Source organism: Giraffa tippelskirchi, chromosome 14 (assembly GCF_054371585.1).
Source record: "Giraffa tippelskirchi isolate mGirTip1 chromosome 14, T2T-mGirTip1v1.2.pri, whole genome shotgun sequence".
In the NCBI taxonomy this organism is placed as follows: Eukaryota; Metazoa; Chordata; class Mammalia; order Artiodactyla; family Giraffidae; genus Giraffa; species Giraffa tippelskirchi.
In genome coordinates, this window is record NC_137288.1 from 61,146,233 (window position 1) to 61,164,822 (window position 18,590).

The following is an 18,590-nucleotide window of genomic DNA, read 5'->3' on the forward strand; positions in this document are numbered from 1 at the left end:
GAGTTTCTGTTTGGATAGCGAAAACATTCTGGGAATGGATGGTGGTGGTGGATGGTGTACAATACTGTGAGTGTACTTAATGCCAATCAACTGTACACTTCAATGGTTGTTAATTTTTCTATTATGTATGCTTTACCACAACAAAATTAAAAAAAAAAAATCATCCCGCCTGTGTCTGGTACCTGTTTAATTATGAGGCGGTCTGTCTTCATGAAGCTCCCCCATCCTGGCTAACAAGAACTGCCTTCAGTCAGCAGGGATCAAAAGGGTTTCTCCCCTCCTCTGTTTTGTACAGAGTCACTACTTACTTTACTTCCAAAAGAACAGGCACTCTGTGTCTTGGCAATCTTACTACTACAAAGTGAATCTTGCAGTAGTAATTTTGAATTTTGAAACTCAAAGGAAAAGCTGAAATCCTGGTTTCATTCTCACCTGAGATGATTCATGATGCTAACTGTCCAGTGCTGTCCTAGCTGCTGCCATGTAAATGCAGGCGACAGCCAAGGGGGAGGCACGGACTCACATCCACGATCATCTCCCGAAGCCAGGCCACGGCCAGGCCCCACCTCGAGGCTTTAAACAAATGCTGTGAGCAAAGAGGCTACAAACTAAACGTCTGACAATAAGGAGCTAAATTATGGTAAAGCCATCTATTAATGTATGTCTATAGCCAATGAGTTCATGAGAAGCTAAATGATAAAGGGACATGGCTAATCCTATTAATATAATAGTCAGTGAAAAAGCTGGAAGGAAATATACCAAAATATGGGACAATTATCAGCAGCCTGTGGGATCAAGGGGATTATTTCCTTCTCTTTCATATTTTCCAGTGAATCCTTCCTACCTTCTTAACACTTATTCGATAAATGTTTCCCAAATGGGTGTGGGACTGAGACCAGCAGCATCAGGATCACCAAGGAACTTAAAATAAATGCAGATTCCCAGGCCTTCTGAATCAGAAACTCTGGGAGTAATGACCAGCTATCAGCTTTCACAAATGCTCCAGGAGATTTCGATGCATGGTCAAGTTTAAGAACAACTGTAAACAAAAGGTTTTTTTTCCTGTTTCTAATCTGTTTGGTAAAAATGCCTTCAGCTTTATTGACCATTTTCTAATTCATATAAGAACAGATACTGAAACTTGCTTTTGTCTACAAGCATACTAAGTCACTTCAGTCTTGTCCGACTCTTTGTGACCCTATGGACTGTAGCCCGCCCAGCTCCTCTGTCTATGGGATTCTCCAGGCAGGAATCCAGGCCTGGATTCTCCAGGTGGGAGAGTTTGCTAGGATAATTGATGAGCTCCTATGATTCAAGACTCGGAATTTACTCCTGCGTTTGGCAAAGGCAGAGGGAGCTAGAGGGGCCGTGAGAAGGTCCAGGCAGGGTCTTGCTCCCCCAGCTCCAAAATAATCTGAAGGACCAACCACACTGATGCCTTGTGCCTTAACTGATAGGCTCAAGGCTGTGTGGAGAAATCTGATGCTCTTTTGGCAGCTTTTGGCCTCAACTGAATTTCCTCTCACTAGGGACTCTTTGGGGCTGACAGAGGGGCCTACTGCTACCAGACTGCAGCCCAGGCAATAATGAAGGGTCTCAGCTTCAGAGGCACGAAATCAAAGCTGGCCCAGGGACAGTGCAGTCATTTAGCTCAACTCCATCAGGAGGAAACTTCTACAGAGGAAAGGGGGAAAAAGAGAAATGGAGTTCCGCCCCTATATTATGGTTCGCTATAGTGAGACCTAAGTTTTGGAAAGATCTCTGACCTCGCACTTGCATCGGCGCTCTGAGGCCACCGTGTGGGAGGTGAGGGTGGTGAAGACAGAGACTGGACCCACCCTGGCCAGTTCATGCCAACTCAGGGAACAATTTTCTGAGACTCTTCAACAGATTATATGTTGTCACATAGCGTTTGACTCTATCTCCCCCCGCAAAGACAAAATGTCCAAACGTTTTTGGGAAAGGTGGGGGGGATCTTTTATCCAGGCCTCCTCACCCCATGGGAACTGCCCTCCTGATTCAGTGGGGCCTCACCACATGGGAGGATTCGGTGGGACACTGATTTGCTGACACAGGCTGGCAGGAGGGGAGAGGACACGGCAGAGATGGCGGTAGACGGGGAAGGACGGTCATGACACTGTCCGGCAGAGTCAAGGGACAAAGAAGACATGAAGAGGACACTCTATCCAATACCGGGGACCTGGGCGTCCAGGTCAGGAGATTCCCAAATCTGTGGTTTTAGGGGCACCTTTGAAAAGTCTCCCTCAACAGTGGACAATGGGTTCTTGGGAAGAGGTGAAAAGGCTGATCACGTGAGGCTGGACGCTCAGCAGTCTTACTGCCAGCAGAAGGAACTCCAGCCAAGGAGGCTAAGGACATTTGGACGGCTTTACCTCCATGATGGGACTGGATGCCAGGACCTTCTCTTCGATGTTGGTGTCACTGGCCGAGCCACTGACTGTGGTGAAGTAGCGCATGGCATACTTGGCCGACACAGTCTTGCCAGCTCCAGACTCCCCGCTGACTATGATGGACTGGTTCTTCTCGTCTCTGCAAAGAAAAGGCCCTGGTCAGTTGCTGGCCATGGAAAGGCGCTCTCGCCTTCCAAGGACCCTGTTGACAAGGGTGTGAGCCCAAATTAGGGATAAATGTGAGGGATGGAGTGGAAATAGCCCAACTTCCTTCATACATTTGTACAGATCTGAAAGTGGGAGAAAGGAGTTCTGAGAAGGACTTACAAACGTCACACACCCTATTTTATGACCCAGAGGAAGGGGGACATGTGTATCTTACACTATTTGTAATCACCCATAAGTTGACCTTGGGGATGATGGGCAAGAGCACCTCCATTTGTTCTACACACATTAGCTTTGCTTCCATCTCAGCTAGAGAACCCAGGACCAGAATATGGGCAGTAGAAACCACCTGATTTTGAGCCTCACATGCACTGGTTAGCTGTCTTTGGACCAGGTAGTGTACTTCTTTGACCCTCAGATTGTCTCAGTCCAGTCTCTTACGACTTTGATCTCCAACCACGCTCATGCTCTTCTAAGTGGTCACCTAGACTTAGGGACCACCTAGGTCTCTAATTCATCCTAACACTCCTGCCAGATTAAGTGTCTAAAGCACAGCTCTAAGCGTGCTTTCCCCACCCAAATCAAGGTAACTACCCATCATTTACCGCATCAAGTCCAAAGTCCTTAGTTGAACAGTTGAACCCCATCATAATGCACATCTCAACACTAAAACCTTTGACAAGCATGGGCAAACTATGGTGCTAAGAACAGAACACTGGGCCTTCGGTCTAAGGATCTTGTCTGAGTTCTGGTTCTGCTATCGGCAGGCTCTTTGTAAGCCTTAACCACATTAAAGAGGATAACTTCTTACAGATTTGCTGCAAGACTATAGGAAACGATCTCTACGTTTTGTATAAGATGAGGGTATTGCAGTCCAGCCAAAATGAGCTACTTGTCAGTCTCTGCACGCTTTCCCACCACTGCCATTTATGGTTCTCACTCTACCGGAAATCCCCTGCAACATACACCCTCCTACTGAAGCCTGACCCACGCCCAAAGTCTAATCCATCTCAGGCATCCCAGCAGGCAGTTATTTCTCTACCTTCTAAAGTCTCATGTCATTTGCTTTGTGCCACTTGTAAGGCATTGTCCCATCTCACCTCACACTGATGTCAGGCCCTGCGTGGTCATTTTACTTGCTGTGTGACTTTGGGTCACTTCTTTTCTTTGGACCTCTGTCTTTTCATCTTGTCAAGTACACAGTTGCAACTTGGGACTCCCCCAGTGATTTAATCTGTCTCTGACATTTGATAATTCCATGATCAAAACTGTAACAGGGAGTATGGGTGGGGAAAAGCTCACAGTTTCAATTTTCCATTACTTAGGGTTGGCTGTGGGGGAGATATTTGTAAGTATGGAATTCTGCCCAACATCCTTCAAAAATACAACCAATGTATGGCTCCATCCATTCAGCCCAATTACAGATGTGACTTAGCCTACTACTTGGGTCTGTTTGCTTTTCAAGAAAGCCTTTTCTCCTGAGCCAGGTGAGGTTCCCTTTACAGGCACACCTTGGAGATACTGCAGGTTCATTTCCAGACCACCACAATGAAGCAAATATCCCAATAAAGAGAATATTGCCATAAAGCAAGTCATGTGAATTTTTTGGTTTTCCAGTGCAAATAAGTTACATTTACGCTATAATGTAGTTTATTAAGGGGCTTCCCTGGTGGCTCACATGGTAAAGAATCTGCCTGTAATGCAGGAGGCCCAGAAGGTACATAAGAGTATTATGCCTAAAGAAAAAATGCACATACTTCAATTTTAAAACACTTTATTTTGAAAAAAAAAAATGCTAAGCACTCTCTGAGCCTTCAGCCAGTTGCAGTTTTTTGATTGTTGGGGGTTTTACTGCTGACTGATCAGAGTGGTGGTTGCTTAAGGTGGGGGTGGCTGTGGCAATTTCTTAAAATAAAACAACAATGAAGTTTGCTGCATGGACAGACCCTTCCTTTCACTTGAACACTTAGAAGCCAATGTAGGGTTATCAACTGGCCTAATTTCAATATTGTGTCTCGGAAAATAGGGAGGTCTGAGGAGGTGGGGAGAGACAGGGTAATGACTAGCTGGTTGAACAGTCAGAACATACAAAACATTTATCAGTTACTTTCACCCCCTTACATGGCTGTGGCTTGTAGCACCCACAACAGTAACAACATAACATCAAATATCACTGATCATAGATCATCATGACAAATAGAAATATTGTGAAAAAGTTTGAAATATTGCAAGAATTACTAAAATGTGACACAGAGACTTGGAGTAAATGCTGTTGGGAAACAATGGTGCTGACAGACTTGCTTGGCACAGGGTTGAAACAAACCTTCAGTTTGTTTTTAAAAAATCTGTCAAGCACAATACATCGAAGGGCAATAAAGTGAGTTCTGCCTATATTTAGGAAAACTAACTGACGGCCATGGCATTTCATACCCTGAAACACCAGCTGTGACTCAGGCCCAGGTTGTCCCCAGGAAGGCAGGAAACACCCCTTAAGGCCTGGGCATCAGGCAGGAGCACAGGACTCCCAGGTTGGGAACCAGCTGCTCTCCAGCTCCCATGCAAAACACCAGCAACCAACAAGTCCACCTCCCATCCCCCCGGGCTCACATTGCATCCCAGTCTGGGACACCTGAGAGGTGAGATTTAACTGCTGCTCAACCACCTGCTCTTCAGGTAAAAACTTCCCACCAAACCACTGCAGCACCTGGGGTTCCCCAAGCAAGGCCAACCTCTTCTCCATCCCCATATCTGGGTGGGGGCCCCCTGGGGGGGGGAGTGGAAAAGGTGGATGTCAAGGCACCTGAGGCCCCCACTGCAGAGCACTGATCAGCCAAGGAGGCACTGCAGGGACTTTGGGGACATCATGCTGAACTGCAGTCTTGTTTGGATTTCCTGCAGAGGAGAAACCATCACCCTTGGCCTCCCCACCAGCAACAGGCACAGAACCATCAGGAAGCACTGCTTCAGCCGTCTCCGACTGAAGGAAGCCCCAGAAGAGATCCAGATACACCACCCAGCTGTGACAAGGCCAGCACATCCCTGGACGTGTGTGACATCAGTACCCTCACCCCAGAACCCCCGCTCTAACTGCCACCATGCAGCACACGCCAGTCACTGAACTGAGAGCTCCTGGAGAGCAGGCACTGGCTTTAACCTTGAACCTGCAGGATTCCTAGTGCCAAAGACTCTCCATCGCTCCCTGTTCCCACACCCAAGCTTTCTCTGTGTAAGGGGCACCAGCCTGCACTTGCCCACTTCATCCAGAAACCTGGGAGTCACTGTGGATTCCTCCCTTTCCCTCAAGCCAGTGTGTCTCACTGAATTCACCTCCCAAGACACTCTGCTCTGTTCTCTAGACCTCTGACTCCCAGTCATCATCTCTAACAAGCATACAATAACAGCTTTCTAACCCTAGTTGTCATCGTCCTGTAATATCAATACATCCTCCTTAGATGACCTTTTGTAGTGAATATGGGGTCAAACCTCGCCCCCTGCTTTACGCCGTCCAATGGCACCCCTCTGCCCTCTAAGATCCCAGCTCCAGGATCATGTTCAATACTCTCCATGAACCAGCACCTCTCTTTCCAGCTTTATCACGTGCCACGCTTCTCTTTGTTCACTCTGTTCAAGCCACATGGGGCTATTTCTTTATTCCTCCCTACTTTATATCTGCCTGAAGCTATTTCAGTTCAAACTGATTTTCCCTTCTCTGATCTCACAACTCTTAGTGCCTGGTGCTCAAACATAGTCTGTCTTACGGCCGCTCACACATTACTACTTTTCAGTGTAATTAATTACCACCACCAATTTACATTTAGTCACGTTATCCCTTGCTTCAGTCAGTTCAGTTCAGTCGCTCAGTCATGTCCGACTCTTTTCAACCCCATGGACTGCAGCACACCAGGCCTCCCTGTCCGTCACCAACTCCCGGAGTTTACTCAAACTCACGTCCATTGAGTCGGTGATGCCATCCAACCACCTCATCCCCTGTTGTCTCCTTCTCCTCCCGCCTTCAATCTTTCCCAGCATCAGGGTCTTTTCAAATGAGTCAGCTCTTCGCCTCAGGTGGCCAAAGTATTGGAGTTTCAGCTTCAGCATCGGTCCTTCCAATGAATATTCAGGACTGATTTCCTTTAGGATGGACTGGTTGGATCTCCTTGCAGTCCAAGGGACTCTCAAGAGTCTTCTGCTTAGGACTGTTTAGGAGTCTTCTGTTTGGGACCAGTCTTCTCATTTTTAAAACTCCATTTTAATAATACCAATATTAAGATATCCCTGTGTTTTTATTTTATCTTGGCCATGGCATGTGGGATCTTAGTTTCCCAATCAGGGATTTGGAGCCATGCTCTCTGCAGTAGAAGCTTGGAGTCTTAATCACTGGATTGCCAGGGAAGTCTCCCAGTCTTCTCATTTTTAATGAGAATGAAAATGAAGTTTGGGAAGATGCAGGGATATTCCCAGAGTTCTCAGCTAGTAAAACACCAAGTGCAAACTTGAAAACAGACTTCCATACCCCTGAACAATTTCCCACTGGGGTGTGCTATGACACCTCTATACCACCATTATAGCACCTTCATGTGTAACCAAGCATCCATTGGCGAATCCCTCCAACAATTCCAGCCTTGAGACATTAGACAGGAATCAGGTGTCAGTGCTGGCTGGCTCAGCATCACCTCCTCAGTTAAAATATCACTGTTTTTAGGGTGGTCAGAAGCGCCTCCCTGACCACCCTCCCTTCCTAGCACTCAGCATACAGTTTGCTAATATTTTCCTTATCTACTTAGTATTCCTTCTATCCTTGTCTTTCCCATTAGAACGTAAGTCCCATGATGGCCAGTCTCAGGTGCAGGGCTTGGATGGACAGGCCAGCGCCTGGTTTGTGTCAAGATAGCAAGGGCTATCACAGATGATGGTCGTTATAGGCTGAGGCCACGGTGTCCCCTAGAGGTGTACAGTTTACTGCCTGCAAACCAAACTGGTTCCTGCCCTGAGTTCAGTGTCCCCAGCTCATCCATGGGAAGGGGGCTAACTGAGGGAGCCCCAAGCTTCAGAGAGGGGCAGCTCTCTTTCCATGGACTGGGCACTCCCTGAGAGGCATGAAGAGGTGCAAACAAGACCTGCCAAAGCCTCTAACATACAGTGAAGCTGCAAAACAGGAAGGAGGGCAAGCCTGGCCTGAGCCTAGCCCAGTAGGAAGGACGTCTTGTCTCTGAACACACATCATTAAGTCCCTCCATCACTTCCCACTCCAGTAACAAATCATCTGAAAATTTAAGTGTGTCAGTAGAATACAGTCTAGTCACTAATGGGATAATCAATCTATTGTTTCTTGCCTATGTCTGTCTAGTCTGTAATTACATTTTCAACACCATCATCACAATGCAGACCATCTACTATGGTTAAAAAAAGAAAAAAAAAGATTTGCACCAGAGAATGGGGATACAAAGAATTTTTAACCAAGAATTTCTGTTCAACACAGACATTTGTGTCAGTACCATGGACAGAGTTAATAACTGGGAGACATGCTAGGAAGACAATTAAAATGAATCTTAGCAGCATGCCAGCTAAAAAAAAAAAATTGATAATACTATATATGGTATGATATTTTCTTTAGAACTCAACAATAAAAAAGAAACATGATGCCTAGGGATACAAACACAATTACATTAATACAAAATAATCTCAAAACCCCATTAGAGTAGGAAGGTCAGGAAAAGTCAGGTAGAGGGCAGAGTCAGATTGAGAAAAAAACTGGGCCCTATGGGAAGGGAAAAGTAAGGTTTGGGCACAGAGATAGGTTAGGATGGAGGTAAAGTTAGGTAAAGCTACAGTTTTTCCAGAAATCATATATGGATGTCAGAGTTGGACCATAAAGAAGATTGAGTGCCAAAGTATTGATGCTTCCGAATTATGGTGCTGGAGAAGACTCTTGAGAGTCCCTTGGACTGCAAGGAGATCCAACCAGTCAATCCTAAAGGAAAGCAACCCTGGATACTCATTGGAAGGCTTAATGCTGAAGGTGAAGCTCTAATACTTTGGCTACCGGATGCGAAGAGCTGACTCATTGGAAAAGATCCTGATGCTGGGAAAGATTGAGGGTAAAGGGAGAAGTGGGCAGCAGAGGCTGAGATGGTTAGATAGCATCACCAACTCAATGGACATGAATTAAAGCAAGCTCTTGGAGATAGTGGAGAACACAGGAGACTGGGGTGCTGCAGTCCACGGGGTTGCAAAGAGTTGGACATGACTTAGCGATAGAATAATGGTCAGTTAGGTAAGAAAGATATAGAAAATTAGAGTGAAGCCATTTTGGGCTTTAAACAGAGCCTCACAGTTACAGTGAGTCTAAAGTTAAATATTTTCTCCCAAGGGCATGAGAAAGAATGGTTCTGCTGTGAGAAGGGGCTGGGCCAGAAAGTGCCAAGTCAGACATCCCATAAACCCTGCCAACAAGAACGCCAGGCTCAACATCGGAAGGAGGAGATATGTCCTGGACACCTAGAGAGGGGGTGCCTATGTCTGGGGCCCTCCATGCTTGGGGCCCAGGCAGGCCTGGGGCATGAGGAAGACACAGCAGCATCCCTAAGCATCTCAGACACCATGCACCACTGACCTACGTGCCACACCTTCCCCTCTCCCAGGCAGGGCTGTGTGCTCACAATCTAGAAATCAAGTCAATCGGGAAGGTGGCCATAAATATTCATGGAAAACTGCTTAATTGGTAGTTAGCAGTCAGAGTCCTAAGTATCTAGTCAATAAGATGAAATTGAACCTTCTGATAACACGGGGGGCTAAGCACTTAGTGCATTTCATATCCAAGTATCATTTTTCCATTTCAATCTCACAGTGGCCCTCTGGGTGCTAAGTTCTATTTATAAACCTCCTAGGTGTAGTGTGATACAAGTAGCAGTGAAACGAATCTGTCTCCTTCCACTTACTTGCTGCTCCCAGGAGAGGCTGTCTCCTCTCAGATGTGAAAGGATCTCAGAAAGAACCTCTGGGAACTCAGTCAAGCCCACCTCTCACTGGAAGATAAGCAGGGCAGAGTGAGACTGAAATGGGGTGGGGGTCTCCTCGGTGTGGATGGAGATGCCCCAGCATCTCTGCTCTTAAACTGGAAGGGCTGGAAGATGAGCCCTAAGACCTCCTGCTATTTCTGAACTCTGATTCCAGATCCAGGTTACAGTTGAGCTATGCGGTATATTAATAGTTCACATCAACTGCAGGTACCTGCTAATCTTGAAAATACCCCTGAAAACTCAGAAATCTGTGGGTTTAGTTAGCTTATTAAAAAGCTGAGACATTACTTTGCCAACAAAGGTCTGTCTAGTCAAAGCTATGATTTTCCCAGTAGTCATGTATGGATGTGAGAGTTGGACTATAAAAGAAGAATTGATGCTTTTGAACTGTGGTGCTGGAGAAGACTCTTGAGTGTCCCTTGGACTGCAAGGAGATCCAACCAGTCCATCCTAAAGGAAATCAATCCTGAATATTCATTGGAAGGACTGATGCTGAAGCTGAAACTGCAATACTCTGGCCACCTGATGCAAAGAACTGACTCACTAGAAAAGACCCTGATGCTGGGAAAGATGGAAGGCGGGAGGAGAAGGGGACAACAGAGGATGAGATGGTTGGATGGCATCACTGACTCAATGGACATGAGTTTGAGTAAACTCTGGGAGTTGGTGATGAACAGGGAGGCCTGGCGTGCTGCAGTCCATGGGGTTGCAGAGAGTCGGACACGACTGAGTGACTGAACTGAACTGAGCAACAGAGGCAAGTGTTTCCTGTGATTTTATATTTAACAGAATTATTTGGTCCACATTATCTTGCACTGTGCCATGCTTAGTTGCTCAGTCATGTCCAACTCTTTGTGACCCCACGCACTGTAGCCCACCAGGCTCCTCTGTCCATGGGGATTCTCCAGGCAAGAATATTGGACTGGATTGCCATGCCCTCCTCCAGGGGATCTTCCCAAACAAGGTATCGAACTCAGGTCTCCCACATTGCAGGCAGGTTCTTTACTGTCTGAGCCACCAGGAAAGCCCAATGTTATCTTAGTTGGGGATAAACTATGATGCACACTTATTTGTACCCTACAGGGTGTGTGTGCGTGTTAGTTGCTCAGTCGTGGCTGACTCTTTGCGACCCCATGGACTGTAGCCTGTCAGGCCCCTCTGTCCACAGGATTATCTGGGCAGAATACCTGCAGTACCAAATACACACTTCTGAAGCTCTCTTTCACTTGATGCTGGGAATTACTTTACAGTAAAGGAACGCATCCATGTAATATTCAGGTAAAAAGGCTTCTTGTGGGTCAGTAGTCTTGCTCAGTAGTATCTGAAGCCAGGTGCATCTGAGGACCTTGGTCTAAAACCCATCCTCTTTCTCTACACTGCACTCTCTCTGCCAGGCTACCAGGAGATACAAAGTCTTCTTCGATTTCTCTTCTAGATCTGGCCTCATCCGTTCATCTTTTAAATTTAGGACAGCCCTGCACGTCAGTTTCGGCATCTCCTCTCACCTCTCCAGGTTGCCTCTAACATGATCTCTTCTTACCTCATCGCTACAAATACCACCCCAAAGCTGTCCACTCTCAGATTTACACCCCAACCCAGATGTCTCCCAAGAGCCAAGCACATATGTGCAGTGACAGGGACACACAGAGGCTGCACAGCTCTCCTCTCAAAGCCTCCATACCCAGAACCAAGCTCCCCAGCCCCTCTCCAGTCTGCTCCTCATCCTTCCTCCTCAAGCACATGGCTTGGCACCCACACAGCAATGAGAGGGGGACTTGGGAAGGGCCTTTGACTCTTTTCTGTTCCTTACACCATCAGGCAAAGTTGACTGTACTGCCTGGATCCTCTTTTCAATCTATCCCCTAAGTCCTGTCCCTCATCCTTTCTCTCCTGGATCCTTTCACAGTATCGTAACCGGTCCTCCTCTGCCTATGTCAGCCCCTACTCAATCCATTCTCCTCATTGCCACTGGAAAGATACTTCCAAAACACTCATTTGAACATATGTAAGTCAGACGTGAGTTCAATCCCTGGGTTGGGAAGATCCCCTGGAGGAGGGGCATGGCAACCCACTCCAGTATTCTTGCCTGGAGATTCCACGGACAGAGGAGTCTGGCAGGGGCTACAGTCCGTGGGGTCGCAGAGAGTCAGACACAGCTGAGCAAGCACGCACGCAGGCCCCACTGAGCACCTCTCATGAGACACTGTGGCCTGTGTCTGCATCAGCACCTCAGCATCCCAGGCCCATCGTGATTTATCCCAAGAGGCCCTTCCAGGCAGAGGCGCCGGGCTGTGCAAAGGGCAAAAGAGAGAATCAGTGTTCCAGGAAGAGGGTGATGTTTAGGGCACTCAGACCCCAACCAGCAAGTCATGGCCCCTGGCAACGACTGGACTACAAAGAACCATCACTTGTTCATCAGCCCTGGCTGCACACTAGAAACGCGTACATGTGGAGCTCAGGAAACCCCACCGACGGATTCCACAACAGATCACCTGGACCACAACCTCTGGGGGTGGAGCCCAGATATTTGTTTTTTTTTTAATTCCACAAGGATTCTGATGTTCTGCTACAACATTAGTTCTGCTAGGATTAAGAACCACTGCTCAACAGCTTAATTAAATGGGTCATGATTCAGGTACTTGTAGACATTCAAATACCTTGTAACTTATTCATGGTTGCTATTAGCCTAATATCATATAACACTGACCTTAAAACAAAGACTAACTTTAAGAGGCTAAACAGTTCGTAATGTGTGGGTTTATTAACCATTGTTCTTGGCTGCAAACTATAGGAGCCTTTACATTTAAGTCTAAGTTCCAGTTAATGGTTTATTACAAATCAGTTAGAAATCAAAGTAGAGTGTCCTCATTGACTAGATTTACGTTACTGATACCCACCCAGTTGAAACAACAGTGCAGACTGGTCAGCACTGGCGTTAGAAGCACACAGATGCACAAACACTACAGAGAGCGTGCTGCTGCCTGCCATGCCTGTTGGGGAAAATCAACGGCTTCACTCCGCCTCCTGCTTCAGGTGTTCGGCACCTGGGGTCTACAAATTCCCAGCACGCTCGTGAATAGAATCCAGGGGCATCCATGAACTTAAGCACAGCTCTATTTCAGTTCAGTTCAGTTCAGTCGCTCAGTCATGTCCAACTCTTCGCGACCCCATGAATCGCAGCACACCAGGCCTCCCTGTCCAACTCCCGGAGTTTACCCAAACCCACGTCCATCAGGTTGGTGATGCCATCCAACCATCTCATCCTCTGTTGTCCCCTTTTCCTCCTGCCCCCAATCCTTCCCAGCATTAAGGTCTTCCCTGGTGGCTCAGATGGTAAAGCATCTGCCTACAACGCAGGAGACCTGGGTTCAATCCCTGGGTTGGGAAGATCTCCTGGAGAAGGAAATGGAAACCCACTTCAGTATTCTTGCCTGGAAAATCCCATGGATGGAGGAGCCTGGTAGGCTACAGTCATGGGGTCACAAAGAGTTGGACAGCTCTATTTAGTTTTCCTAAATTCTAACAATTTTTACATTTTTGCCAATTATGAATACAGCCAAATGTGAAATCTAAAAAAGTTTCACAAATGAACTTATTTATAAAACAGACACACATAAGACATACTTACAATTACCAAAGGGGCAAGTAGGGAGGGATAAATTAGAAGTTTGGGATTAACAGATACACACTGCTATATATAATACAAACAAAAAGGTCCTACTATATGGTACAGAGAATTATATTCAATATCTTGCAATAACCTACAATGGAAAAGAATCAGAAAAAAATATATATATATACATATAACAAGATCACTTTGTTATATACCAGAAACTAACACAACACTGTAAATCAGTTGTTAGTCACTCAGTCATGTCCAACTCTTTGCAACCCCATGGACTGTAGCTTCTGTCCATGGAATTCTCCAGGCAAGAATACTGGAGTGGGTTGCCATTCCCTTCTCCAGGGGATCTTCCCAATCCAGGGATTGAAACTGGATCTCCTGCATTGCAGGCAGATCCTTTATCATTTGAGCCATCAGGGAAGCCCCAAATCAACTATACTTCAATTTAAAAAATAAAGAAAACAAAAAAGAATAGTCAAAAATAGGGAGCAGAATTAGCAGAACCTGTGACTTTGACACCATATTATATTACAGTTGCTGCAGATATCATTAAATATTTACACTCATCACTACTTCAAAATTATGGTTATTATTAGATCTGCCACTAATGCACAACCATGCCTTATATTTACTTTATCACAAACTCATAAATAATTTGATAAGTTCAGTATAATCAGTCCTTTGCAATTGTACATATTATATTTAATACACTTAAATGTTTCAAATGGAACAAAAATGGTTAAGAGTCCCTCATTCCCTTTTAAAAATGTTTTCCCTTTCTTGATTGCAAAATCATGCCTCTTTGCACAGCATTAATGACAGCGACTTTCAGGGAACTATGCCTACATTTTGTCAGTCCTGCTGCATTTTTCAAGGGCCAATAAGAAGCATCACTAAGTGTGCTGGTAGAGGTGGGAGGTAGATTTCAGAGACTCCTAGGATAGGGGGCAAGGTTCTCTCCACTGGAAAACATTGTAGCTCAAGTTGGTACATAAATTTTCAGGCCTTAAAGCTCACCAGAAGACTAAATGACACTTTCACAGTGTCTGCACCTTATTGCCCTGGACAGTCCAACATTGCCCTTAGCGGGGCAAGGATTTTGAGATAAGTTTTCTAGTAAGTTCCTGGGTGATACTGGTGCTGCTGGTCTGGGCACCCAGCATCATCATCCCTTGGCTGGTTTGAAAGTTCATGATTCTCTCTTGTGGCCATGAATTATATAGCGCCTGGGCCTCAGGCTGAATCTGCCTTGGTTCTTCTGGGGAGTCTATTCTTGAGGGGAAAAAGCTGGCTCAAGAGACAGTGTCTGCAGATCCATCTCGCCCCTCCAGCTGCTATAAAGGCTCTCATAGGTCCCCATGAGAGAGGCTCTCACAGGGTTTAGCTTCTTCTGTAGCCTTCCTCTCTTAAATGCAACCACCCCAGCCTTCTGGCCCAGAAAATCTTTGTCCAGCCTTTCACATATGAGACACTCAGGATCGAGGGGAGATGGGGGAAGCGCCAGCCTATGTTAGCAGCTGACAGGCCCCAGGGCAGACTGAGGACAAACCAGAGGCTGGTGCCCAGAGGCATTCAACAGTTCATGATGAATGAACACATGCTCTAAGTGAAAACGGAGAATGCAAAAGATAGTCTGGCTATGGAAAGGTACCACTAATTGCAGTCATTTGTGTCAGCTACTTAATATTTATGCCTAAATTATCATGTAGCACAATGATTATGAACATCATTAAACATATTAGGCTAATTCTGCTGTGAGCTTTACTCAGTTATAAAAATAAATGCTCTACCTTCACAGTGTTTTCCCTATACACAGTTTACAAAAATTAGACCACTAAAGGCACAAGCTTGGACATTCCAGCCCAGCACTCTTTCTCTGATGCAAGGGCCCTTCAAACACATCATGTGTTCAAGCACATGAGAGGTCACTTCATAAGACAATCCGATTCAGACTGAAGGCATTCAAGCAAAGACAGAACTGACCTCACAGCTTAGTAGATAATGTTGGAATTATCTACATGGAACTGCTGGGCTCAGAGCAAATGCACCTGAACGGTAGCTCTGGTTATGTATCAGTAGTACACTCATTCATGGGTTTCTTCAGTACAACATCCCAAGTCTGTGGGTCCTGGAATACCCAGTGGGTCTCTAACCACTTCTAAGTCCTCTAAAGAAAGACTCACTTTCATGGGCTGAAAGACCTAATAATGGACCGCAAGTCAATAATTCATTATGCTGTCAGGAAAACTCGTAGCTCTCAGAAATATCTCTAACAAAAGTAAAATTGAGAAAGGCTTCTCCCTTCTCTCAGCCCACACTTTCGATACATTCTTAGATTTGTCTTATCTGGGAAATGCTACCTGCAGGTCTAAATGTGCCAGCCCCACACCTCTGAGCTCAGCCAAGGCATCTTCCCCACCTGCATCCACTCCTTGAGCTGTTAAGATGGCAGATAAAACCATTTTAATGGGACAGGGTGCTCAGGGCTGGTGCACTGGGATGACCCTGAGGGATGGGATGGGGAGGGAGGTGGGTGGGGGGTTCAGGATGGGGGACACATGTACACCCATGGCTGATTCACGTTAATGTATGGCAAAAACCACTGCAATGTTATAAAGTAATTAGCCTCCAATTAAAATAAATTAATTAATTAAAAAAATAATAGATGAACCGACTACAGCCGACCCTTCAGCAACAGGTGTGAACTGCATGAGAATACGGACACACAGATGTTTTTTTCAGCAGTAAACAATACAGTACTACGCAACTCATGGCAGGTTAAATAGGAGCTCCCACGGACAGCAGGGGCCAACTGCAAGTTATATGTGGATTTCATCCGTGCAGAGAGTTGGCACCCCTAAACCCCATGTTGTTCAAGCATCAACTGTCCACTTATATCAAGTTCTGAACTTCTTCAACAGCAGCTTCAGGCCCCAAATCAACTACCTTCTGGAGAGGATCACAGGACCTGCAGTTACAGTGCTGGGTGAGAGAGTAACCGAGATCTTAACAGATAGTTCCTACTGATTGCTCATCTCCCTGCCTTCTTTCAAGGCCTTTTTATATAGCACAAATGTAAGTGGCCAAGAGTTACCCAAACAAAAAACCTAGGTAACAGGGATGATCAAAGTTCACAGCAGTCAACATCAACTCTCCTCTACAACACGATCACATCTACAACTTCAGTTTACCCTCCTGCTGACCAAGGGAGGCAGGTTAGGCAACACTCTTTCACCCACTTTTCAGGCACAATAACTGATACAAAGTGGAAGAAAGTGCCTTATCCAAAGCCAAGGTTTCCTTGGCAAGCCCATATGGCTCCTTCCCCTTCCTCAGCCAAGCCCAGCCAAGGGTGTGGCACTCAACACTGCCCACAGGTTACAGCCTGCATGCCCTCTGACAGGGTGGTGGGTCATTGTGGGCAAGAACCCAAGAATTACAGTTCAACTTCCGAATCAGGAACCTTGAAGGCCAACTTGAGTGTCTATAAACCTCTCAGGAGTCAAAAGGGGAGGAAAAAAAAAAACCATGATGATGGGAAAGGTGGACTCAGCTGCCCACCAGTCAGGTGGTGATTCTTTACTACATACCTGCATGGGGTCCCATTTTGAGCTTTCCAAGTAAGTAGATGAAAACAGCTCCCTTGAGGAGCTGACACTCAGAGGGACACCCAGCACAGCTAGAACAAAGAACAGCGACTGTGCTGCAAAGTACAGACGAGAACTCCAACAGTCTAAGATCCAAGAGGGCTGAGACCCGAGAGAAAGACCCCTGAAGAATCTTGTTAGATGTCAATGTTGACTGCCTTGAGGTTCATCTTTACTAAGAGCTAGAAGTTTTCAGCGACTGAAGAGAAGCTCAGAGTTAGGAATTAGCTGTGCAGTGGCTTTATGGGACGGCGACTTAGAAAAGTTTCCGCTTGTCTTTCCTTGAAGGACGAGTTGGGGGGAGGGAGAGAGGTTCAGGGTAGTTTATGTAAAAACCTTCCTTGTTGGGGGGAAAAGAATCCGATGTTACAATAAACTTCCTTTTGTGTCAAAAATTCGACAATGTCTCCCTACCAGCAGAAGGACTGTTCTAATGCAGCTAATTGACTTTGGGAAGATTTTGAGTTCTGAATATTCTCAGGCTTTTAGGGACTGGGTAATTTAATTAAAGCAATCCTCAAATACTCCCAGGACCAGAATTTGCTTGCTGTTCAAATCATTAAAAAAAAGAAAAATACATTCTAGGCTTTCCTTTAATAAAGCTTAAATGCTACGATCTGGCTGTTTTTACTAATGGTTGTGAATAAGTCCCTCGTCAGTTGCAAAAATCCCAAATGGTGAAATCTTTTTTAGCGTTATTTTTAGTGTCATTTATCAAGATCCACAGGCATTTTAAATTGTAAGTTACAGACACTACTGGAGCAGCAGGTGTGCTCAGGGAGATGGAAGCCCAGATTCCTGGGAGTAAGTTATCAGCTATCTGTGAGGACCCAGGAAGCCACAACTATCACCTCATCTACTGGAGCACTCCTCCCTACACCCGGGCTGTGAGTGAGCGCCACCTGTGGAAGGAGGTGCTCCCATTGGAAGGAGGTGCTTCCGTTGGAAGCAACACGTTTTCCTTCCCTGATCTGAGTGCCTAGATTGTACGCCACCCCATATTCATAAAACGCTGACCTGGAGCATCCTAACATTCTTCCTGATACCACAGTCCCCTGCGGGGCCTGGAAGTACTACAAGGCTCCAAGACTGGGAGGCTTACTTGGCCAACCTGCTCAGCAACCACAGCCTGGTGCATTTTGCTGAGTCATGGTCAGGCTTCTTGACTCTTGGAAAGGGACACAAGGAAACGGCCAAAGATGAGAGGTGTCAGGCAGCAGGCAAGGCCTTCAGAACCCAGGAAAGCAAGTTCAGAGAGTCAACAACCTTGAGTTTGAGATGGGCCCTTCCGCCCAGCTGCTCAAATGTTTTCTCTTTAATCCTCTTCTCTTTTGGCTTCATTTCCTTGCTGTGCCTGACCCTCAGGATCTAGTCCTATATGAACCCAAGACCTAAATGTTTTCTTGTTAAATCTTTGTTTTATAACGAAGCTTAAATTTTGCAATCCAGCTTATGACTTGGAGAAACCCTCTCTTTAAAATAAAAGGATTTACATACATATTGATTAGCATGTATGATACTGAATTGTTCTCCAGGTGGTGTATACCTACTCAACTACAAACAAATGTTTTTGGACAGGATTCTTCACAACATAATATTATTCACAGTTATCTCCCTGTTCTCATCCCACCTGTCTCAACCTCATTTATCAAGTCTAGCATGATGATATCAAGTGTTCCCATCTAAGAAACGTAGTTCCTGCTCACCTTTTCTGTAAAACAGC

General features: G+C 45.8%; 1 protein-coding gene across 20 annotated transcripts in view; it reads right to left on the bottom strand.

Moving 5' to 3' along the window:
• MYO5B (myosin VB) overlaps positions 1-18,590 on the bottom strand; it is a 337,885-nt gene that overhangs the window by 138,604 nt on the left and 180,691 nt on the right. For all 20 annotated transcript variants that reach the window (XM_081562009.1, XM_081562003.1, XM_081562010.1 and 17 more), the window contains one exon: positions 2,394-2,550. In XM_081562009.1, the coding sequence (XP_081418135.1) occupies positions 2,394-2,550 (157 nt within the window). The remainder of the gene's footprint in view (positions 1-2,393; positions 2,551-18,590) is intronic.